The 25049-nt window shown below is 45.1% G+C and overlaps 3 protein-coding genes and 1 long non-coding RNA gene across 4 annotated transcripts; all 4 read left to right on the forward strand.

Annotated features, from left to right (window-relative positions):
• Positions 1–7641: 7641 nt before the first annotated feature.
• Positions 7642–10996, forward strand: LOC123053299 (protein PHLOEM UNLOADING MODULATOR). Its single transcript, XM_044476761.1, has 4 exons — positions 7642–8118; positions 9454–9848; positions 9933–10126; positions 10326–10996. Exons 1-4 carry the CDS (start codon positions 7784–7786, stop codon positions 10719–10721), a joined length of 1320 nt encoding a protein of 439 aa, XP_044332696.1. The 5' UTR covers positions 7642–7783; the 3' UTR covers positions 10722–10996.
• Positions 10997–12298: 1302 nt separating this feature from the next.
• Positions 12299–17127, forward strand: LOC123053300 (protein SET DOMAIN GROUP 41). Its single transcript, XM_044476762.1, has 6 exons — positions 12299–12493; positions 12896–13676; positions 13814–13850; positions 13922–14022; positions 15528–15626; positions 16047–17127. Exons 2-6 carry the CDS (start codon positions 12912–12914, stop codon positions 16965–16967), a joined length of 1923 nt encoding a protein of 640 aa, XP_044332697.1. The 5' UTR covers positions 12299–12493; positions 12896–12911; the 3' UTR covers positions 16968–17127.
• Positions 17128–19315: 2188 nt separating this feature from the next.
• LOC123053301 (RNA-binding motif protein, X-linked-like-3) lies at positions 19316–20395 on the forward strand. Its single transcript, XM_044476763.1, has one exon. The coding sequence runs from the start codon at positions 19393–19395 to the stop codon at positions 20071–20073; it is 681 nt and encodes a 226-aa protein (XP_044332698.1). The 5' UTR covers positions 19316–19392; the 3' UTR covers positions 20074–20395.
• Positions 20396–24127: 3732 nt separating this feature from the next.
• LOC123049391 (uncharacterized) lies at positions 24128–24792 on the forward strand. The gene is made up of 2 exons (XR_006423577.1): positions 24128–24313; positions 24552–24792. It is a non-coding gene; the product is annotated as an uncharacterized lncRNA (long non-coding RNA).
• Positions 24793–25049: the final 257 nt, after the last annotated feature.

Below are 25049 nucleotides of genomic sequence, written 5' to 3' on the forward strand. Positions count from 1 at the left end.
TCACTGCTACTTACTGGCAGCTCAGCCTCCTCTCTGGTGACCCTTCTTCTTGTAGCGTTGCCTCCTCGCCGGCTACCCTTCTTCTTGCAGCGCCGCCTCCTCACCGGCGACCCTTCTTCTTGCAGCGCCGCCTCCTCGCCGGCGACCCTTCTTCTTGCTGCACGGCCTCCTTGCTGCCGACCCTTCTTCTTGCTGCACGGCCTCGTCGATATGGTCAGGTAATCCACACCCCACCCACACGATCCTCCTCCTTTCCCGTCCCACATGCCCCGATCGACGGCGCTACATCTTCCACCGAAATCATTGTCCCCCTCCTCCAATTAAGCGCTGCCCACAACCATTTTGCACGCAGTATAACATAGAGCTCAGTAGCATGCGGCCGCACGCGCGCACGAGGTCGTTATGGCTGCCATGCGTGCCGACCGCCAGATCTTGGAGGAGCACCTCGTCTTCGAGGCCACCGTCGACACCGCCACGCGGTTGTCTACTTTAAAATACAGTTCATGATGTTTTCTCGAGGCCACCGCCAGTGACTTCTAGTGATTTGTCCTCTGTAATGTTAATATGCAATCTGATGTTCAGATAACAGTTTGGTCCTCTGAAATGTAATGTTCATTTAACACTTTGGTCCAACAATTGCTACATTTCGTAGTACTGTTCTCAAGCATTCTCTGTTTTGTTAACTGTCTTATCTTCTAGTACATATTTCTATTCTACAATGTCGTACTCAGTTAACTATTTTGGTTCATTTGGTCTTCTGTCCATTTAACTGTTTGGTTCAGTTCTGCAATTTGATTTTCATTTGTTGTGGGTACAATTTTGTATTATTATGCATGTGACACCAATCGAATTTGGTTGTACTCAATACATATTCTACTGATAGTATGGCAACTCTCAGTTAACCTGGTCAAGATCTTCCTTATGTGTGTTGCAGGGAAACAATGGGAGACACTGCGGTTTACCATCAAGGTTTGTTCAAGCATGGTCCTTTGGCTAATAGCACATTATTGTGCAATTGCAGGAATCATTCTAATATTTAGGTTTCTTACAATTTGGTATTGCACATGTAGGTCCTGCTATCGGAGGCTTAGACCCACTGTTCGACCCATTTTGCATATGGGGAAATGAGATGTCCATGAATACCAGTCAAGTCAAGAAACTCAGAAAGATTGTTAGGATGAAGAAGCTTGCGATGAATAATAGCAAGATCTTTGTTTGCACAATGAAGAAGACACCAGTCAACTATAGGATGGTACTAACTCTTTTACCTTGTTTTTCCCCTTGCGCCATTTCAAAATTTATAACAGCGATTTATGCATATCTTTGTTTTTAGTACTTTTAAAAGCAGTTCACCGATGATTACCTCTCAAACCACCTGCATGGTCAAGAGGCGTGGAAGGTATTCATTCAACACCCACGGTACAATATTGAAGTCTTGCTGAAGAGGATGAAGGTTGGGCGGGCAATTATCCATAGCCACTAGCCTAAAGTTGCAAGGACATTCAACATCACTGAAGGCTCAATATTTGCCTTCGGCTTCTGCAGTTTCCCAGATGAGATTCATCTGTCTATTTACCGTGTATGATGCTACTTTCCAAAGGTTTTTGATGTTGCATGCGAAACTTGGTGCTGTTGTGTAATGGCGTAACTGAGTGCCGAAGCTATCTGATGTAATTTGATTATGAAATCCTGGTTGCTGTTATAAGGATATGAAATATCTGGTGTGTTTTATAAAATATATCAATTTGATTAGTACATGGATTATCAATAATAGGCTAATTACGGCTTATTGGGGTTTTCTATTGCAGACGGTTACTCAGACAACACCGTGGGCGATGAACTCAAACAACCCGCACGATTTCTAGAAAGTAGGTGTGTTCGATCAACTAACAATCACACACGACTTCCGGCAGCGAACTGTTTGCGTTAGGCCACCTTGCACAAACGTTTCCATAAAGAACTGTGTGTGATATACACACGAACGGAAATGATTTTCTGGGATTCACCGTGTGGGATGTACATACGAACGGAAACAATTGGGTTTCGATGCCCCACCAGATCACACACGAGCTCATTTTGCCCCACCCAGTGAGCCAGGAGGGCCTATCCCCGACGGTTTCTGGGTCGTGTGGGAAGGACCTCCCTATCGCCCACACTCACTTGGGGACGGTTCCAAACGCCGTCGCGGAAAGGGGATAAAAACTATTTGTATAGCACGTCGTTGTACCAGTGTAGGGAAGGACGTTTCTCACGATGCACTCAGATGATGCAAGACCACCACGCCAAGACGATGCGACATCATCATGCTTCTTCTTCTCTCGGGGATGTATGGCAGCGGTGTAGGGTTGGAAGGCTAAAGACTGGAGGCAAGAGGGGAAGATGCAGAAAAGCTTGAAGGAGGTGTAAGGTAGAAGAATCTGGGTGCAGAATGCGAATAGAGAAGCAAGATATAGAACACAAAGATATTTAAGATGAATGGCATGGGCGGCGTCTCTGCAATTCAAGGCATGGCATGACCCCATTATTCCCATAATTGGGTATCGATACCTCTACGCACGAGAATCGTACTGACATGGCAGCGATTGAGGCGACGCCTCTTCTTCCATGGCAATGGGCTGGCGCCCGCGTCAATCCATCAAGGAGAGGCCCTCCCACCAGCCTCACCCTCTTCAAACCATCACCTACTACCAGGGTCAGGGGCTATGACACGTCCATGTTGCATCATGTTTTCCCACCGTTATTAGTGGTTTTGGTCATTATTTCACTTTATGATGCAATTCTAACGATTTTTCTCTCTTAATTTGCAAGATCTATATGAAGAGGGAGGTTGCCAGCAACTGGAATTCTGGGCCTAGAAGAGCTACAACAAAGATAGCTATTCTACAGAGCTCCAAATGACCTCAAAATTTACGGAGATTTTTTATTGAATATATAAAAATTTCTGGAACGAAGATCTACTGGAGGGAGCCCACCTGTTGTCCACAAGACAATAGGGCGCGCACCCCCCAGGGCGTGCCCTGATGTCTTATGGGGCCCACAACAGCCCTCCGGTGCTCCCTTCTGCTATATGAAGCCATTTCCCTAGAAAAAAAATAGAAGAAGACTTTCGGGAGGAAGCGCCACCGTCTCGAGGCGGAACCTGAACAGGAGCACTTTTGCTCTCCGGTGAAGCGATTCCGCCGGAACACTTCCCTCTAGGAGATGCTAGTTGGTTTATTTGGTGCAATATCATATGTTTAGATCCTTAATCATATTCAATACTCCACAGATCTTGAACATGAACATGATTTGTGAGTAGTTTTATTTGTTCTTGAGGACATGGGAGAAGTCTTGTTATAAGTAATCATGTGAAGTTGGTATCCGTTCAATATTTTGATGATATGTATGTTGTTCTTCCTCTAATGGTGTCGTGTGAACGTCGACTACATGACACTTCACCATGTTTGGGACTAGGGGAAGGCATTGGGGAGTAATATGTAGATGATGGGTTGCGAGAGTGACAGAAGCTTAAACCCTAGTTTATGAGTTTTTTCGTAAGGGGCTCACCTAGATCCATATGTTTCATGCTATGGTTAGATTTATCTTAATTTTCCTTCCGTAGTTGTAGAAGCTTGCATGAGGGGCAATGATAACCCACACGTATAGGGGGTCGCAATAGTTTTCGAGGGTAGAGTATTCAACCCAAATTTATTGATTCAACACAAGGGGAGCCAAAGAATATTCTCAAGTATTAGCAGCTGAGTTGTCAATTCAACCACAACTGAAAGACTTAATATCTGTAGCAAACTGTTTAGTAGCAAAGTAGTATGGAAGTAACGGTAACGGTGACAAAAGTAACAATAGCAGTTTTGTAGCAATTGTAACAGCGGCAGCGACAAAGTAACGTAGCAAAGATCAGTATGTGAAAAGCTCGTAGGCAATGGATCAGTGATGGATAATTATGTAGGATGGCATTCATCATGCAACAGTTATAACCTAGGGTGACACAGAACTAGCTCCAATTCATCAATATAATGTAGGCATGTATTCCGAATATAGTCATACGTGCTTATGAAAAAGAACTTGCATGACATCTTTTGTCCTACCCTCCCGTGGCAGCGGAGTCCTAATAGAAACTAAGGGATATTAAGGCCTCCTTTTAATAGAGAACCGGACCAAAGCATTAGCACTTAGTAAATACATGAACTCCTCAAACTACGGTAATCACCGGAAAGAATCCCAATTATTGTCACCTTGGGGTACGCGGATCATAACTCGTAATAGGTGTCTATAACTTGCAAGGTAGGATCAGGAACACAAATATATTCATGAAAACATAATAGGTTCAGATCTGAAATCATGGCACTCGGGCCCTAGTGGCAAGCATTAAGCAGGAAAGTCATAGCAACATCAAACTCAGAACATAGTGGATACTAGGGATCAAACCCTAACAAAACTAACTCGATTACATGATAAATCTCATCCAACCCATCACCGTCCAGCAAGCCTACGATGGAATTACTCACGCACGGCGTTAAGCATCATGAAATTAGTGATGGAGGAAGGTTGGTGATGATGATGGCGATGATTTCCCCTCTTCGGAGCCCCGAACGGACTCTAGATCTGCCCTCCCGATGAAGAACAGGAGGTGGCGGCGGCTCCGTATCGTAAAACACGATGAATCCTTCTCTCTAATTTTTTTCTCCCCTAAAGTGAATATATGGAGTTGGAGTTGAGGTCGGTGGAGGTCCAGGGGACCCACAAGGTAGGGGGGCGCGCCCTCCACCCCTGTGGACAGCTGGTGGGTCCCCTCTGGTTGATTCTTTCGCCAATATTTTTTATTTATTCCAAAAATATTCTCCGTAAATTTTTAGGTCATTCCGAGAACTTTTATTTCTGCAAAAAATAACACCAAGGCAATTCTGCTGAAAAGAGCGTCAGTTCGGGTTAGTTCCATTCAAATCATGCAAATTAGAGTCCAAAACAAGGGCAAACGAGTTTGGAAAATTAGATACGATGGAGACGTATCAGGTAATAGGGTTGCTTGTTTAAGTAATAACAACACCCTAGCACTGGTCCACCCACATATCAAATTATGAAAGTAGTGAACGCGGATCAACTAAACATGATGAACGTGACTAGACGAGAATTCCCATGTGTCCTTGAGAACGCTTATCTATACCAATATAAAAAGACCCAAAGGGGCAGATCCAATTGATCTCGGCCATCAAACTAAGCCAATCCAACGACCTAGACTGCTCCAATGGCGAGTGTTCAACGTGTTTAACGTGCAATTAATATCATACCAAATATTGCACTAATCACAGAATGAACACACAAATAATAGCATACCTAATATCCACGTGCAATTAATATATTGCCTAAATATTAACGTGCATTGCACGTGAGCATTTACTAGTTCATTATAAGAAGTACTTTCGTCTTATCCTTTGCTAGAAAAAGGATTGGTCCACTTTGCTGCACTCTAGTTACTGTTGTTAATTGTTACGAATCACCTTACTACAAAACTATCTATTATCACTACTTACAACACTTGCAGAGAATATCTTACTGAAAACCGCTTGTCATTTCCTTCTGCTCCTCGTTGGGTTCGACACTCTTACTTATCGAAAAGACTATGATTGATCCCCTATACTTGTGGGTCATCAGGCTATTGTCAGCAATACCGGAAACGTGGTCCCCAAGCCTGCTGGAATGGGACGGGCTCGGTGCCATAGGGCCCAAGGAGCAGATCTTCATGAAGATCCTCACTGCAAGATTATCATCCTTGAGGTGGAGTCATCTAACACCACTGACAATGTCAAGACATCCAGAACAAAGAGCAAGGGCCAGTGCTCAGGGCTCCCCCAAGCAGAAGCTCTCGACCAACTTGGGTAGGGTAATCACGTGTTGCCCCTGACCACCCTCAAGCCCTCTTACTCTACGACTTAGACTTCAACAACAACAACAACAACCAGAGGAGCCAGCCCCCGAGGACCAGCTCCGCTTTGGTGGGCCCTCCAGGGTTTTGCCAATCGATAGGGCATTCAATGCAAAGCCTGCGGAGCTCCCTTGGGGTTCCGCGGGCCGACAAATGCATTCAATTCAAAGCCTACAAGCCTATGGCGGCTTACGCCCGTAGGGGTGATGATGACGATTTCTCATGACGGGTCACATCATCCGGCATGGTAAGGCATTCCGCCCTCCACGACATGACCGGGGTGCCCAATGGTTTTTAACTTTGGACGCACCAAGGCCGGTGCATCCACACCAACTCCTTGCCTTTGGCCAATGGGGCTCGATGAACATATGGCGGTAAGGCAACTCATTTCTCCAAGAAACTGCCCTCACCTGTCATCCACTATCCCCACGACATTCTGACGGACCAGCGTGGGCCGTGAAAGTTGCGCCTTCCAGATAGTGTACCCCGTGCAGTGAACACCATTGTGATACCAACAAGTACAATATAAGGGAAAGACCGAGTCCATGCATAGATCATCTGATTTTCGATCCGCAGAAGAGGTAGACCACTTGAAACAAAGACCGAGAGAGAACTGATAGGATCATCTTGTAACCAACCACACGCATCAATACATCAACCACAAAGCAGGAAATAGGGTATTACACCTCCGTGGTGGCCTGAATCCGGTTGAAATCATTGTCTCTAGTAACTCATTAGAAGGAAGAACTCGACAATGTTTTAGCACCTAGACGGACAAAAGTGGGGTTATTTTTTATCCCTGATATCCACAAAAGAAAAATTCATTTGCGGCCACAAAACTTGTTGCATAATTCACTTTGGGCACGTCCTTTGTAGTACCCAGAATATGGTCTCTGAAGTGGTTTAAGTGGCTCGCGTACTGTCACTCATACGATTTGATATATGTATTTCGCTTAGCTGGAATATGGTTAACCGATCCAACTGCCACATGGGCAACGACCGTGTGGACATGATGTGATATTTTGCACACAAAAAAGCCATCGTGGGCCATCTGTCAGATGGATGAGAGAAATAAAAACATCCCTCGGCCATGGATATTTGATCCCACGACCTCACGGGCTTGGCTGATGCGTAGGGTGGGGCCCATGGTGTTTTTCCCCTCAAAATGCCACGCCATGTTGTTCACACAGTTGTTGCCCATGCGGCGGGTTGACCCGTCAACCGTATAACAGCTAAGTGAAATACGAATACCAAACTGTATGTGAGTCACTTAAGCCACTTCGGTGACCATATTTCGGGTTTTGCAAAGGACGATCACGAATCGCGACAAATTTAGTGACTGCAAGTGAATTTTTTTCATCCACAATATCATTGTCAAAAACGTTCTTATATTATGAGATGAAGGAGTAGTTGACATGGAGTATGTAAATCAAAACTTGGAAGAAAAAAAAGTTTGAAGGAAAAAACTTGGAAGAATTGATGACAAAGAAACCGAGGATTTAGTGACTGCAAGTGAATTTTTTTTATCCACGATATCACTGTCAAAAATGTTCTTATATTATGAGATGAAGGAGTAGTTGACATGGAGTATGTAAAACAAAATTTGGAAGAAAAAAAATTGAAGAAAAAAACTTGGAAGAATTGATGACAAAGAAACCGAGGAGTTAAGATTTGAGGGGCATTTGGAAATTTCCCGATGGCTCCCCCGATGGAGGTGTGATACATCTTCTCATCTCTCATCTGAACCGGTCTGCTGCTCTGCAAGACTGCAACCAAGTCTGTGCCCACAAGAGTGTCCCGATCTCGACGGCCCTCGCTGACATCAGCCCATGACCAGGTGACCAGACCTAAGCTCTCACGGCCATGGCGAGGGCGAAGGCACCGAGGCGGAAGCCGCCGCAGGCGGTCTCCCGACGGCTCCTCGGATTTTGCGGGCTGAGCTTCGCGGCGGCGTTGTACGTGGGGATTGACTACCTGCGGTACCTCTCGCCGACATGGCACGACCGGCTGCAGCCGGTGCTCTGGGCGGCGCTGGCGCTCGCCGCCGCCGCGCGCGCACCGTTCTACCGCCACTGGGATGTCGAGCTCCGGGCGGTGCTTCCCTTCCTCGGTTCCATCGTCTTCATGCTCAGCGCCTTCCTCATCGAGATGATCTCCGTCCGCTTCGTCTCCGTCCTGATGGGGCTCCAGTGGCACGGGTTAGTATCTCTGGGAACTCAGGAGGGAGCTTCCTCCTTGGAACATGCTTTAGCTTTTTCAGCTGTTTGGTCGCGAATTGCCATGGATCTCGGAGAGATTTGGTTTGTGTTGCTATTTTTTTGTGCTTGTTTTTGTTTATGATGCTTAATGATATCCTTTTCAGATGTTTCTAGCGTGCTGTTCGTGTCAGGATAGTATGATCTTGGAGGATTACTTTTTGAACTGTGAAACAGTGGAGTAGTTTGTATCAGAAAGGCGTGTGTCTTGGAGTAGGGGTTTGATCGTTGAGTGTGGATAATGGCTAAGCTTGACAGGCGGAGAATTAGACTTGTCATGACATGTAATTGTTATCTTGGAGAGGGCTGTGAAACATTTCAGGGACTGCAGTTTGGGGGATCTTGAAGAAACTTATTTTGTAGGTAGACCAAACCTAGAAAATGTTGTGTATTTATCATGTTTATTATGGTGCTCAAAACCAGTGGCGTAGTAGAGATGACAGTATATTTATCATGACAAGTGTGTTAAGTGAACCTTGTCTATTAATTGTTGCCACGGTTTCTTGTTGCTATATATAATTTTGGTGAATGCTGCGTGGCAAATGCATCTTTGTGTAGCCTCTGTCTGTCAAGTTTTATTTCAATCATGTTTCTGTGGGTTATTGGTCATTGCTAGAGGTACATACCTTATTTGACTGTTGTTACTCCATGCTATTTTTGGAGTTCTAAAATATTCCTTTGCAGCCTTGTAATGAAGAAAGAAGTCCACATTATTTCTTGTTCAAAATAAGCAAAAGTTTTTATGGTGATTAGTGTTTCAAAGAGTTCAGTTTAAGCAAGGTATCAATGATCTGAACAAAGGGGCATCTAGAAGCTAGGCAGCTAAGAAAGGCACAAGCATTGCTTCATGCTTGGGCAAGTGTATTCCTGTTTGATTACTGAGCATTGGTGTTTCCTCCCTCAATCTGATTTACATAAATGAGCTAACCTACCCTAAATATGCTCCCATTGTGCCCATTGACAAAACATCGAGAAGTTCATATCATGCCTCATTAGATGGCAAGATGGGACCGCACTAGGTTTATTTGGTCATGGCTTTCAGCTAATTGTAACTGCCTTTGTAATATTTTGTCAACTTGACCTCTGTAAAAAGATCATGGTTCGGTCATACTTTCGCTCTCATTGTCAAGAAGAGAGTTGCAGTACTTACGAACTTTTAATTTTTTATAGTTATTTATTTGCATGCACTCATTTCCTTGCCCAGATAAATACATGCATGAATCCTAAATTCTCACACAGTTACCTGTAAACTAAACCCTTTTTTTATTGTTTTAACAGATCTGCTGCTCCACTTCCTGACACTGGCCAATGGCTGCTTCTAGCTTTGAATGAGAAGCTTCCTGGAAGTGTTGTTGATCTATTGAGAGCTCATGTTATCACTCTTCACCATTATTTGATGTTATTTATGATGTTGGGGTTCTCAGTGCTGTTCGATTGCATCAAGGCACCTGGTCTTGGAATAGCCACAAGATATATGTTCACCATGGCAGTCGGAAGGTTGCTTCGGACGGCAACTTTTGTTGGTACAATTCTTCCATCTGCAAGACCTTGGTGTGCTGCAGGTCGTTATCAAATACCTGGGCACCCTCATCCCTGGGCGCAAAAATATTATGTTCCATATGCTTCTGATTCACATGCTATTCGTGCGGTCATAGACACTGATATGGCTTATGGTTAGTGTATTTGTCTTATATCACCTAATTGAAGTATGTATTTTTCTGGGATTTGAAAACTGAATTGTCCTTTAAAAAATACAGCTGATGTTCAAGCTTACCCTGATGAGTACAGTCCTGACTGGGGTCGGATGAGTTTCTTAGTAGACATTTTGAGGCCAACCCCTGGAGAGGGGCCTGCATGGTACCATCTGTTGAAAAAAGCCAGTGGAGGTTGCAATGATCTTATGTATAGTGGGCACATGCTTGTCGCTGTTCTTACTGCCATGGCGTGGACGGTACGTAATTCATTTTACTTTTCTGTGTTACAGCACCATATTCTGAATATGCCCCGCTGTACTGAAACTGAATTTCCATTATCTGGAGCCACCACTTCCAATCTAGGATCTATACTCCATTTTCTTGGATATTGTTTAACCAGTCGCATGTAATTGATGACATCTTAACTCATTTTCGACCTGTTTCACACGCACATAGGAAGCTTATGGAGGCTGGATTTCTGTTGCAATATGGTTTCTCGTCCTGCACAGTGCACAAAGGGAGATACGTGAACGGCATCATTACACTGTGGACTGCGTCGTGGCAATCTACGTCGGAATCCTCTTGTGGAGGATGACACGGTTCATCTGGTCTGCTAGAGATGCCAGCCGAGCTAGAAGGCTTGCTAAGCTTGAAGAGGTTCAGAGCAGGCTAATTCATGCAGCGAAGGACGCAGACGTCAATGAGATCCGGGATCTGCTGAAGGAGGTTGAGCTAGCAGGCCATGACAAGCCTGGCTTTTCACAGAGAGCCATCCTGGCCTTTGCTGCAGCTACAATTATTTTCACGCTGACCTGTGTTGTCCTTGCCCTTACTTTAACCAGTGACGGGTGATTTCAGTTGCTAGAATCCCTTAGAATTTACCCCATTTTCTTGGGTTACACTATTGTTCTCTGCAGTTTGAGACCATCGAGTGTCATTTCTCGCAGGAAACATGTTTGAGCAAAAATGCAAGTTCAGTTTAGCGGCGTCAATTTGATATAAGTTGATAAGTTTGCAAAATGTTGCCGTCTTTCGAGCTTGTGTCGTTGTGAACTGTAACAGTCCTGCTGCGTTCTTTCCTCTGCACCGACCGAAGATATTAGAGAACAAAACTGATGATTTGAACATGGCAGTTGAACTTCCCAAACTCCGATTACATGTCTCTCTTTAACTAGTTATATTGGATACTTAAAATATCATATCTGTAGATGTGTATCAGAATTTATTTCATAATATTATCATTCTGGTGAGTTCTTTTAAATATGTTGTCAGTTTTTCTATCTGTTAATTTCTAACTCAACGCTAAGAACCATATAATATTATTATTTTTGCAAGAAATTTTAAAAAAATTGCAAGGAAGAACCATTTGATATGAGCATTGAGATTCAAGTTATGAATGTTGGTAGAGAAATAACTATTTATAAGTCAATTGAGAAATAGTCATTCAAATATATCATACTAAAAGTTCATGTTGGCGATACGTAAAAAGTTTCGAGGGTACACGATACGTGAACTAGAGAGAGAGTACAATCTAAGGACGGTTCTTTGTTTGTCTTAAGAAATCCATTTTTCGTTTCTAGAGGGACAATTTCAAGTTCTTTTTATATGTTTACTTCTTTTAATGTCTAGGGCCACTTTGATTTATAGGATTATCAAAACGCAGGAATAGTGTCATGTCCACTTGTACGAGTAGGGCATTTCGACGACCGAGCTCCATGGAGGCCTTAATTTCGAAAAAAAAAATTCAAACTTTTCAGTTTCAAAAAATTCTGAAAAAAATACACATGTATACAAGGATGTAATGTGTACGTGTGCATAATTTCAGGATGAAATACCTTGAATTGTGAGATGCAAAAAAATCATGGACTTTGAGGATGAATAGTACATATGCTAAAATGCCATAATTATTTTTGTGTAGCTCTCATTTTAACGGATCTCGATCTAAAAAATTACACAGATGTACATTATGTCTCTAGTTATATGTGTATTTTTTCAGAATTTTTTGAAGTTGCAATGTTTGAATTTTGAAGTTTTCAGATTGGGTCTCCATGGAGCTCGGCCTCCATTTGGCATTTTCGCACTCGTGCCCTATATATAGGATTACAAAACTACAAGAATTTGGATGAAATGTGTTTGATAGAACATACAAAACAAAAGAATTCTTCCAAGAAGTTTAAGCGGATGGAAATTTTCCTTCAAAATCGAGTAGAAATGAATCCCCATAAAAAAATCCTGATGATTCAGATCACGCGAATCAAACAATCACCATAGGAGGCGTACTAAATGTTTACTTTTTATAAGTTTGAGAGAGGCAAGCAAGCAGCGACACGTGGAATCGCGTGTACCACGGGCCCTAAGATCGCTCACAGTACATCAAGCCCAGTTTAGAAGGGCTCAATACATCAGGCCCAGTTTAGAAGGGCTCAAAGCCTCAAATAAGTTCCAATAAGCCATCAGCCCAACAACAGCACCAAGAAACAACGCACTCTCGTCTTCTCCGTCGCCGGGGCAACACGCCGCCGTGCCGCCCCCTCTCGTCCCGTCCGTGGTTGTCACCGCGCTTTCCTACATCACCCGCAGGCTTGCGGCTTCGTTGTTCGGCGGCTATCTCTGTTCCAAACTAAGTAAGCCTCACCTTCCCAGCTGTCTTTTTTAGCGAGGGTTTGGTGCCCTACGCATTGCTTCGCATCTCTTCAGCCGCTAGATTTTTCCAGGCCCTGATTTCAGTTGTCTTGAGAACGCTCAATTGTATTTGTATGTATCTTCAGTGTTCCTGCTCTTCTATTTTGCCCCCAAATGAACTGGTTAGGCAGATGATACTATAGTGGAAAAAATAGGTTTATTTGTTACATAAGTTTTGGTGTAGTTTCTAAGACCAACCGGAGCCAAAGAGCATACAGGATGTATCATAAAGGGCCGATAGCTGATAGATCATGTTGCGGCGAAAGCTTAGTTCAGTTCTGCTGAGCATTGGATAATCTAGTCTAACTCATGTTTTCCCTTTTGCGCGAAACTGAACCTTGCAGCAGGAGGAAAGGACCCATGGCGATGGAGATGAGAGCCCGGGAATCTGTAGGCATGTCGGAGGACCTGACACGGGCGATCTCACCTTATGCCACCGCCCTGCATGACGCGTTCCTCCACTCCCATTGCTCCTCGTGTTTCAGGAAGTTGCCATCGCAACCTCCATATGCCATGTCTTGTATGCTCTGCTGCTCCGTTCAGTACTGCTGCTCAGACTGCTTAAGCTCGGATCGTGAAATGCATTCGTCTTCTGGTGAATGTTGTTTCTTCGCCGACCACCTCAAGAAAGCATCTCCATCCTACATCACTGAAGGCACAAGCGATGTCCGTGCTTCCCTTCGACTTCTTTATTTTCTCGAGATGCATGGTCTTGTCTCGTCAGATTCAATCAACCGGTCCAGCAGAATTGGTGGGCTTTCAACAATTGGTATTCGGGAAATTCTGGAGGTAGGTGGGGAAGTTGCTGAGAGGATACTGAAGGGAAGCATGCTGATGTCGTCTGCCAGAAAAATGAGGACGCAAACTTCTGTTGTTTTCTCCAATGGCCTGACAATAGAGATAGTCACATTATGGGTGGTGATGATCAACAGTGTTGAGGTGCAGATTGGTGACGGGTGGGATCTGGGGATTGCAGTTTATGGGCCTAGTTTCTCATGGTTCAATCATAGTTGCTTTCCGAACGCTTCTTTTCGTTTTGTATTGGCTCCACCCAATGAAGATTCTGTTTCAGACAAATCAGAATACCGTGCAGTCCCTGCTAGCAAAGGGGTTGCTCAAGATGCGGTAAAGGAAATCAAATTATTGTTTTGTTTGGTGTATTCTGAACTTTTGCATCCACTATTCTTACAGTCAATTAACTGCTTTGAATATCAAATATTTCTGAATTTAGAGTAAGTTATTTGGCTTTTCATTGGTTGCAGTGGCATGCTTGGCAATTTGAAGAGGGTTCTGCTCATGGTACTTCTTTCATGTTCATTTATTCTTCAACGTGAGGCAACATTCTGAACCTTTACCCTGACTCTCTTTAGCACTTGGCAAATATGGCCCAAGAGTTGTTGTTCGTTGCATAAAGCCAATCAACAAGGGGGATGAAGTTTGCATAACATACATTGATCTTCTCCAGACCAGGGTACTGTTTTCTTGCTAAATCCTACTTTGTACGAGTTTCCAATGCAAGGAGGTCAGTTACCTTAATATATTATTAGTTGTGCAGAATCACACGAAGGCTCAATTGTTCCATGAACTGTAATAATGGGCTATAGTGGTCCCCTTAGTATTACTATTTACATCAAAATTTCCCTTAAGTTTAGATAACCATGCTTAATATAACTCTTTATGCACTTGGCGAAACTCTGTTTCTTGTCGAAAAACAGGGCCACCCTTTGTCCATTTTCATCCGAAACAGAAGTACATAGATATTGTAATGCAGCTTAGTATTATAGCTTCTAACTTTCTGTTGAGCTGCTGCTGTCGGTAGATGTTCAGATCACTATTTAGTCCTACCATATGCAAAAGCTATATCTGAATGAAGAACATGTCCAGTGCTCCTAAGCCACAAGAGCACAACCAAAAAGCTCCCAAAATTCTAAAACTAATTAAGTCGATTAACACAATATACCCCTGTCGTGCAACACAATTGCATGTTCAAACCCAATGTACACGTCAAGAAAGAAGAAAAAAGACAACTTCTGCCATGAATAGCAACATCTCCTGCGTATAGCATTTCTCTTCTGCTTTTCTTAGTGGCGGTGTGGAATTTGCATTTTCAAATTTCATGACATACTAAATACACATTGTATCAATGCACCCGATGTTTCAGAATTTTTTAAGACAGTTTGGTTGTGCTCCCATGAGGTCACGGGTTCGAGTCCTGGAAACAGCCTCTTGCAGAAGTGTAGGGAAAGGCTGCGTACTATAGACCCAAAGTGGTTGGACCCTTCCCGGGACCCTGCGCAAGCGGGAGCTACGTGCACCGGGCTGCCCTTTTTTAGTTTGGTTGTGCTCCCATGGCTTGGGATCATGCTAGCCCTACAAGCCTTGGGAGCACCAGATATGTCTTTCATCTGAATGCACAGGATGGATTTGCATATTATATGTTTCCATTTAGATGTATTGGTGTAGCTGTGTTATATCTTGGATCTTCTTTTTCTGCACACTGACTGTCTTGGTTAAGTTGTTGTGGTAGACAATGTTTTCCGAGCCATCCATATAGTAGGTCAATATGCTTTAGGATATTATAGTCCCTCCATTCTTGAATGCATGACGACTTAGGAGTTTGCACTTCTAACAAGTTGCATGTGGAAAAGAGTCAAAGACTGCATGACCCCTCTTTATTAGGCCGGTTATTACCTTCGAATTTGTCTGTTACTCTAGTCTAAACTAATAAATGGCATTTGAAATAGCCAAAGGGAAGGGTATGCAAGGGAAAATCTGGTGTAAGGTTATCCCGAAATGGTAAAATGACATATTTAGGAACAAAATTTCGAACTAGAATAACATGCGTTCAAGAACTGCGGGAGTTCAGGTGTGTTGTTTCTTTTTTGGTTTTCTAACTGTTTGCACATCAAATAAAGTAGGAGTTACTTTTATTTAACCTTCTTTGTCACACTCATAAGTTAGAACTTCCCTTTACAGGAAGCAAGGCATTCAGATCTTTGGTCAAAGTATAAGTTTATTTGTTCTTGTGAGCGCTGTACTGCATCACCAGAATCATATGTGGATTTTATTCTAAATGTAAGAGCCAAACCCCGGAGAAAATATTGTCATCATTTGCTTGCAATTTACCATGTACTATCTTTATGCACTTCTAGTATTGTGCCATATTCCTTTCAGTATAAATTTTATTTTCTACTCTGCTATGAAGTTCTTTCTAGCCACTCATATCTTCAGACTCTTTTAAATTCCAGTGGCTTGTATGTTTGTAAACCTTGGTGTGTTATCTCTATCAGTGTGACCCAACTTACATCTTTGAACTTCTCTCAGATATCTCTCATCACAGCACAACTTACAAAAAACTATAAATTGACCAGTAACTAGTATCAGTGGCATATACATTAACTAGCAACCCTTTTTAGATAGTTGCGTATGTTGCAGGTTCCTGACAGTTTATGCTTAACTTATATCTTCTGCGAGCTGACATAGTACCCTAATCAGTGTGACTTCAGGAACTTGAGTTCACCAGAGAATGCTTTTATATCTCGAGGAATTGAGGATTTTGATGATATCTTGCAACAAGCAATCTCGGAATATTCATTGGGTGATGATCCCAAAGCCTGCTGTACTATGATTGAAAGTTTGCTTTCTGAAAACTTGATGGGTGATTTGCAGCAAGTGGAACTTTCACGGAAAAGACATATACTACATCCTCTTCATCATATATGTCTTAGAGCTTATATGACGCTTGCCTCTGCTTACCGCTTTCGTGCCCTAGAATCCGATACTGATGGCTTTAAGGGAGAAAACAGTGCCGTTTCTTTCAAAATGACCAAAGCTGCAGTAGCTTATTCATTTCTTCTTGCAGGAGCTACGCACCATCTGTTCTTATCTGAACGTTCCTTTATGACCCCACTGGCGCATTTTCTGTTAAGCGCTGGACGGTCCATGTTAGGTTTTGTTGAATGTGTAAAGGGAGAGAGAAGGAAAAATGTATCCCAAGCTAAGTTTAGCTTTGCTTCATGTTCAGCAAGTTCAGGAACACGTGATTCCATGCAGTACCATCAATTCAGATCAACTTGTGAGGAATTTGGCAAGCGCATGTTATCGCTATCATTGCAGTGCTGGCCATTTCTTGTGCAAAGCTCACCCTGCCTGGAAAAGATAAAAAACCCTATAGACTTCAGTTGGCTTGGGACAGCAATATTTCAGTCTCTCCATCTTTCTGTGGTAGATTCTGCCAACCTTTCTTGTACAGATGGTCTAGAAATTTTCACTGAAGAGCAGAAGGGGTGTATTCTCAGCTTAGCTATTTGCTGCATCACCTTTTGCGAATATCTTGCAAATATATGCTATGGTCCACAACATTATTTGGCAAATCATGCTAAAGATCTGCTTGAAGGTATCAATCTTGCACAATGAAGTTGATGTTTGGTGTGCTCCATCGTCATTATCGATGGTTGTGGAGCTTACTTTCAAGATGGTCGCAGGATTAAATGAATATTTTCTTTGTATGTAAGCACAGTTTGTCAATTCTGTTTATTCTGATGAACAAAGTTAATGACAATGAGATTTATTGGAAGTCTCTGACATGCTTCCGTGGCAGTGTTTTCACTTAAGATTCATGCTTCTGTATAATCATGTAGCAGTGTTGTCTCGTAGTCTGTTCTAGTACTCTGTCACGCTAACATTCTATGGTTGATCCCTGGACCACTCTATTGGTAAACTCTTCCATTATGCAAAAGTATTCACATGCTTTCTGGTTTAGATGCAAATTCTTTTTGTCTATATCAGCCATGGAAGAATCATCATCAAACTGGGCCATGAAGATCTTCACCTCAAGTAAAGGTGCAAACAAAGGTATTATATTTCTACTCTTTAGTTGGTGTCAGTTATTGGTGGCTGGGGGAGGGCAGGGAGGGGACACTCTCATTTCATAGATCACACAAGTTGCATGTTGTTGGCAGCGCAGTGCAGAGTTGTGTCATCTAGCAATAATTGAAGATATTTTCTACAATAATTTTTTGAGAAACAATTTACCTTATTTTTGGTCACAAGTTCAAGTATGTCTTGGTTCAATGAACTGAAAACGACATGTTTGCCTCTTTGATCAAGAATATAAGTATTTCAGTCTTTTTGGGAGCAAAACTGTTAAATAGAGGATGCTCCTTGTAAATATATTCCTCAGATGAAAAGAAAATTGTTTTAGACATGAATGACATGGTGACAGTTTATTGCTATGTTTGAACAGAGATATTTCACTCTACACAATTGGGTGAAACGAGTTCACCCTGCAAAGTTGCCTTGTGCCACCTGCATCCTTGCAGATGGACAGAAATTGTGGATTGTTTGTCCAGTAAACCAAATGTGTTCCTTTTCTCATTCTTTTTCAATCTCAGTATGATAAGTGATTTTGCCCCTACTTCTGTATTCTTAGTTGGTTACTTTTCAAGCCTACTTTAATCTTTCCTGCAGGGATGTCCCTTTTCCTAAGCGCACTGGAGAAATGTGTAAGCACATGAGTGGCTGATCATTCTGATACCAGCCAGCACAGTTCACTGAAACTGCAACTGCTGCTTTCTCTTTATGCCTGCTCATTATCATGCCAACTAATTTCTTTGTAGCAGGTGACAGTAACTTGTAGCTTATCTCTAGAGCCTCAAGCTTTCTATACGTTTCAGTACCAATTAGTTAGCTTCATTGTTTCAAGTAACAGGTTTGGCTTAGACATATGTTTTAGTGATAAACTGAACGGCATAAATGATCAGAAATTTAGATTCAACCCCAACCACAAACACAGAAAATTTGATTACTGAGAAACAGATGGCTCTGCCGTAGCAGGTTTAATGGATGCCCATCAGAATAATTGTTGGAATATGCTTTGGCATCTTCCATTGCTTGCAGCATTGCTTCCACTGATCTAACCAGTGGGAAGTTAAACTGTCCTCCATTAATGAGCCGTTGTGTCTATTCCTGTCAGACACCTTTCTACTTAAAGCGTGTGTTGCTGATAATTTAGGAATTTCTCCTCTCTATCGTATCTCTCTCCCCCAAAGAAAGATCTTATGTGTCAACAGTTTTCTAGCTGAAGGATATTCTGTCTCGCATGGTATTCACTATGTGCTGCGTGTATACTGAATTCATGATTGATCTGTAGGCACTTATTTGATGCCGAGCTAATGGTCTATACCTGCATCTTAATTTATATGAGTTTTTCTGTACATGTAGTGCTGATGCTGCACCATGTGTTTTGAATGAGCTTTTATTTTCACGGCGTTCTCTTCTCACAGTATGTGTGTGCTATGTATGGTTTGTTTTCCCTTTTAGAACAGTTAAACTTTCACAGTTAACAGTTGTAGTGCATAAACCTGCTTTAGTTTTGCTGAAAAACTATATATATATATATATATATATAAATGAACTTGATGTAGGACCCGTCCTTTCAATAAGGGTAGCGATATTTCCCATGTATGTTTAGTTGTTTACATTAACTGAAATAATATGGTGTGCATTGGAAATTTTGAATGATTGAAGGATATATTTGTGGATTATTTTTTGTTTTTGTGGGCACATGTTACTGCGGCTCCACTTGTCCCTTGGTTACAAAAATTGCAAAAAGATCTCCACCAGAGAACAGAAGAAGTGCTTTCAGTCATTAAGTATGCATGATATTAGCCACATATTTTTGATTGATGGAGCCTTGTTCTGATGCAATAATTTATTTTTCCAACTGCTTTGGTGTAGCTAGTTACCGCTATAAATACCTCCTACCGTATTCCTTCTTAGTACCACAGTGCAACCAACTAGCTACTTGTGTTCTGTGTGATGCATTTCTCTTTATTTTGAGATGGCAGATGAGTATGATCGCAGCAGCTACGGAAGGTCAGGCACAGGCAGTGACGAAGGCGGGTACAACAAGACCAGCGAGGAAGACTATGGCCGCAGCAGCGATGAATACGGCCATGGTACCGGCGGCTTCAACAAATCCAGCAACGACAACAATGATGGTGCGTACAAGAACACCAACACGGACGACTACAGTAGCAGTGGCGGCTACAACAAGTCCAGCACTGACAATTTCACTGGCGGCTTGAATAAATCTAGCCCTGATGACTACACTGGCGGTGGCAGCTACAACAAAACTGGTGCCGACGACTACAGTGCCGGTGGCGACTACAACAAGTCCAGCACCGACGATTTCAGTGGCGGCCACAACAAGTCTAGCACGGACGACTATGATGGTGGCTACAAGAACTCCAGCGCCGATGCCGGCTATGGCGAAGGCGGTTACAAGAAACCAAGCACCGAGGACTCCCCCGCGTACAACAAATCAAGCATCGAGGAGGACTACAGCAGCGGCAAGAACACCCCCAATACTGATGACTATGACGGCAGTGGCTACAACAAGTCCAGCACTGATGATGGCTACAAGAAGCCCGGTGCCGACGAGTACAGTGGTGGCTACAGCAAGTCCGGCGCCGATGGGTATGCCACTGGTGCAGGCGAGACTGGCTCTGATGATTACTAGACAAAATCGTCGTGAAAGTGAGTGTGTTTGCGATGCTAAATACGTATGTATGTGTGGTTTGTACTGCTACTGGTCCTTGCTAAATGATTTAGCGTTTGTATTCTTTTTTCTTTATGGTGGGGTCGATCATATGTATACTGATGTGATCCCATCATAGCGCCGCGGCTGTTGAGATGAGTGTGTATATGTACCCGTGTGTATGTAGCAGTCTTGCTGTCCATCTATGCGCTTGTACGAATGCGTAATACACTTTATCATGTCTGTAGCTGGACATATGTATAAATAGTTGACTATAGTTATGCAAATGTGTACTATACTACTATACCAACTTTTTCCTTTCGTGCTATTTTTTGCAGTCGATTATTCATAGCTGAGCAGCAGGAAACTAGCTTGATGTGCAACCACACACACACGCGGTCTCCATGGCAAACTAGCCGCAAATGTGTACTGTATGAATAGTTGATTATAATAATAAAAATCTTGAAAATGATCATTGGAGGTATAAAACACCTCAAACATAATAAAAATTACATCAAGATCTATGAACTATCGAACGATCATTTCCGCCACCAGAGCGAGCTGCCGACACGCCGCTATCGCCGCTCTTATATCGGAGCTGGCCCGACCTCATCGATGACATCACTTATAGTTATGGAAATGTGAAAGAAAAAAAGTATAGGCTTACCAAACAAAGCGTGATTTGCTGACAAAAGACCAGCAATGACTTGGTATACATGTTCTACAGGTCAAAAATGACGCCTTACTTAATTAATGATAGTACAAACTTCCTATAGAGAATGGTGTTTGGTAAACCCTCTTGGGCAAAAGATATTTGGGCTCTAAAAAAGTGTTTGAGGCTAGCTGGGAGCCTGGGGACTCAATTTTTTGGGCTGAACTATTTTCTGCTTTGGTTCCTTCGCGACTAAGGACGCCTCTGAAAACCGCTTTTGAGAGTACAAGTGTCTTGGAAAACGCTACACTCCGGGAACAGTATCTAGCCTTGTACCATATTGCTATCGGTAAGAATAATATCCTTGCACACGTCCTAAGCTCCTCCTTGCCTGAAAAATGCCAATGGAGCTCGTTTTCAAAACTCAAATTTTCACAACGCGATTTTTTTTGAAATTTGTTGTGAACACACATACTCCCTAATTCCAAAATATAGTACACCTGGGCTTCCCAAGGTCCAACTTTGACCATAAATTTAACCAACGAGACCGACTGCGTCGGGAGAAAAAAATTATATAATTGAAAACTTTTTTTAAATATGAATTTACAGGTATAACTTTTGCTCCCGCCGCAGTCGGTGTTGTTGGTTAAATTTATGGTCAAAATTGAAGCACGGAAATAGGGAAAGCACTATATTTTGTAACGGAGGAAGTACACAAGTATAGTACGTATGTGCAAAAATTCGCAACATTACACTTTCATACATGGCATACAAAAAAAGGGCAAATACGGATTTTCAAAATGGGCCCTTTATTGTTGTTGTTAGGCTGAAATTTTGTTATTTTCTTACGGCCTACAAATCATGATATTTTTAAATGAAACTTTCACACGTTTGTGCGGAACACATATATGTTTCCATGTGTTGAGTATATTGATTATTAGGAAAAATAAGATAGACTAGGATTTATTCCGGCTTGTCTTTACTTTAAGTTGGTCTTTGTACTCCTATATATATGCTCACGAGGCTTAAGCAATACAACGAACTATTCCACCAAACCTCTCTCTCCCTTCTAACATGGTATCTATCGCAAGTCGATCCTAAACCCTAGCCGCCGCCGCTTCCGCACCCGCGCGCCGCCCCCGGGGCGGTCGGCCTCCATGACCGCCGCCGGGGCCACGCCGCCCATACCTAGGGTTCGTCCGCCGGTCGTGTTGACCGGCTGCCCTAGAGAGTCTTTTTTCCGAGCCTTGCTCCGGGGTTTTCTCTCTCCCGCGCGGTCATCTTGATCGCGCGGTTTCTTTTTGGTTTCCGATCTATTCTTGATCGGTTTGCGTTGCCCACCGCCGCCGTCGACCTCAAGCGCCTCTACTCCGACCCCGGCGCGACCAGCCGGCCTCTCCTTCGACCAGGCGGCCACGCGCGCCGAGGCGGCCTGTCAGGGCCAGCCGCCGTCCGTGCGTCGGTCCGCCCGTCGCCCTGCGCCGGCCGTCACCGCCCCGCTCCGCCCGGGACACCTGCATCGCCCCGACCCGGCGGCCTCGCGCCATGCGACGGCCAATCATAGCCGTCGCTCGCGCGCCGGCCCGCCCGTCGATCCACATCACCCGCCTCCGCCGCGTCTGCACGGCGGCCCGGCGGTCTACCTCGCGGCCTCATCCTCGGCTACGTCGGGACGGCTGCGGCAGGCTCGTCGGCTACCTCAACTCGGGCGGCGCTGCTCCGTTGGTCGCTCGGGCCTCGCTGCCCGGGCGCCGACGTTGCGTTGGCAGCCCGGGTGCCGGTGCTGACAAGCTCGTCCGCACGACGTCTCACGCCGTTCATCGTCGCCGGCTTCATCTCGGACTCCGCCGTCACCACGCCTCCACCGAGCGGCGTCCCTGACCTCGCGCGCGATCGGCTTGATCACCCGCTCGCCGCCACGATCCACCTCATCTACGCCGCGCGACCGACCTGGCCCGTCGGTTACGCGCGCCTCCGCAGGTCCCGTGAAGATCGTCCCTGAGTTCAGCGCGCCTCTCCATCGATCGAGCATCGGGCTGCCGCTGCGTCGCCCCGTCGGGCCGCAGCGCCGCCGCCCCGTGGTTCTCCTCGCGGCTGCATCGACTCATGCGTCGTCGCTGCGTCGCCCCTTCGGGCCGTAGTGCCGCGATACGCGGTCCCCGCCGCCGCCCCGAGGCCGTCCCCGCGGCTAGACCGACTCGCGAACCGCCGTTGCATCGCCCCTTCGGGCCACAGCGTCGCGGCCCGCGGTCCCCGCCGCCACCCCGAGGTCTTCCCGCCGTCACCCCGACCCGCCTGCCGCCGCTGCGTCGCCCCTTCGGGCCATAGCGCCGTGGCCCGCGGTCCACTCCGCTGTCACCGCGCGTCGACCTCCCGTGGTATGCGCCGCGCCGTCTCCCTTGGCGTGGGAACGCCACCGTCCGCGCCGGTCTTCGTCATGCTGTCAGGGTTCTTCGCGTACTTCGAGCACCGCCGCCGCACTCCTAACCTAGCCGCCGCCGCCGCCGTCAGGCCGCCGTCGCCGCTCTTCTTTGGTCGCCGCCGCCGCTACCTTCGTAGCCGCCGCCGCCCGTCCACCCCCTTCGTCTTCGTCCAAGCACCAGCCCGTCGCCAGCGTCGCCGTCATCTACCCCGACCACTTCGTCTACTCCGACCACCGTTGGTAACATCGGCCCCGTGCCGATGGACGTCGCAATCGTCGTCGAGTTCTTCTCTGCTGGCCCCTCCGACTTCTCCGACATGGCGTACAGCTCGTGCAGGTCCCTCGTCTACGCATGCCCGGTGCTGGCAACACCGATGCGTGCCTTCATCCACGACGTGTCCCAGGGCCTGGCAAGCCTGGTCGGCATTTCGTCAACTTCGTCTTCGTCCTTCTACGCATGCCCGGTGCTGGCAACACCGGTGCGTGCCTTCGTCCATGATGTGTCCCCGGGCTTGGCAAACCCACCGCGACGCGTCGTCAACAACATTTTCTTCCCGGCGCACCCCTACTTCGACACCATTGTGCCCATGCTAACTCGGCGCCCTCTTGCGTCCGCGGCTCCGCGGCGACTTCCTCGACTCCGGCCACCCCGACTCGACATCGACCACGGCATTCTTCGCACGGCTACCTCGACCACGGCTCCACGACCCACGCTCTTGGCTACATCGACAACCGGCACAAAGGGCTACCGCCTGCTTGAGCAACCTCGTTGGTTTCCACTCCAGCCATGACTCCGCGATGCGTCGACCGTTACGACTGGGGGGGGGGGGGGTCCGTAGGCTTGCCTTCGGATTCTTCTCCAGTCTCACCGTCTGCGTCGCTACCGTTGTGACTGCGAGGGGATGTTGAGTATATTGATTATTAGGAAAGATGAGATAGACTAGGGTTTGTTCCGGCTTGTCTTGTACTTCAAGTTGGTCTTTGTACTCCTATATATATGCCCACGAGGCTTAAGCAATACAACAAACTATTCCACCAAACCTCTCTCTCCCTTCTAGACTTGATCTTGAAGCACCTTTTCAACTCTGAATCTGTCAAGAGGCGTGAGTCGACTTCACCCAATCCTCTCTGGACTCCGCCGCCGACAGGTAAGGTTTTGATTCATTCGGATGCTGCTGTTTTCTCTGACCTGAACAAGTCTGGAGCTGGTGTGGTAGTGTTGAACCATGATGGGTGCTGTACTGCTGCTGTTTCTGAACCTCTTCGTGGTGCACTTGATCCTGAACTTGCGGAGGCTTTGGCCTTACGTAGAGCTGTGCAATTAGCTAGTGATGAAGGCTATTCTGATGTTATCTTTGCTTCGGATTGCCTTTCGCTGGTGCACAGGATGAATTCTAGATCTTGCGATCGCTCCAGCATTGGTACTGTTGTTGAAGACATCAAGTTTGCTTCTCAAAGCTTTGTTTCTGTGGTGTTCAAGCATGTTCATCGGCAAGCTAATGTAGCGGCTCATTTATTAGCTAAATCTTGTAAGAATTTGTCTAGCTTTGCGATTTTTCATTCTGTTTCGGATTATATCCGGGAGACTCTTTGTAACTTTGTTAAGTGATCAATAAAGCCGATGTTTCTCTCAAAAAAAAACACCATGGATTTTTTCGTTTTTTTACTTTTAAATATGCTTTTCGTTTTTTTAATACACCAAAACTTTTAAATATGATGCTCCACGTAGCCGTGTAGCATACGCTGTAAGTAGACGTCGATCGTACCGGCAGGCCTACCGCCCACTACGTACGACTACACATGCAACTGTCGGTCTCCCCATCGCGACGCACGCGCCGCGTCACTGCTCCGAGCCACCCACTTGGCCCATCCGTGCCGCGCGCT

This window comes from Triticum aestivum, chromosome 2D, assembly GCF_018294505.1.
Source record: "Triticum aestivum cultivar Chinese Spring chromosome 2D, IWGSC CS RefSeq v2.1, whole genome shotgun sequence".
In the NCBI taxonomy this organism is placed as follows: Eukaryota; Viridiplantae; Streptophyta; class Magnoliopsida; order Poales; family Poaceae; genus Triticum; species Triticum aestivum.

Excerpts from the sequence above, each read along its gene's own strand:
- LOC123053299 (XM_044476761.1), top strand. The coding sequence starts at position 7,784 with ATGGCGAGGGCGAAGGCACCGAGGCGGAAGCCGCCGCAGGCGGTCTCC. Across the intron at positions 8,119-9,453 it reads ATGGGGCTCCAGTGGCACGG|ATCTGCTGCTCCACTTCCTG; the intron begins GTTAGTATCTCT and ends TTGTTTTAACAG. Across the intron at positions 10,127-10,325 it reads TTACTGCCATGGCGTGGACG|GAAGCTTATGGAGGCTGGAT; the intron begins GTACGTAATTCA and ends ACACGCACATAG.
- LOC123053300 (XM_044476762.1), top strand. The coding sequence starts at position 12,912 with ATGGCGATGGAGATGAGAGCCCGGGAATCTGTAGGCATGTCGGAGGAC. Across the intron at positions 13,677-13,813 it reads AAGGGGTTGCTCAAGATGCG|TGGCATGCTTGGCAATTTGA; the intron begins GTAAAGGAAATC and ends CATTGGTTGCAG. Across the intron at positions 14,023-15,527 it reads TTGATCTTCTCCAGACCAGG|GAAGCAAGGCATTCAGATCT; the intron begins GTACTGTTTTCT and ends TTCCCTTTACAG.
- LOC123053301 (XM_044476763.1), top strand. The coding sequence starts at position 19,393 with ATGGCAGATGAGTATGATCGCAGCAGCTACGGAAGGTCAGGCACAGGC.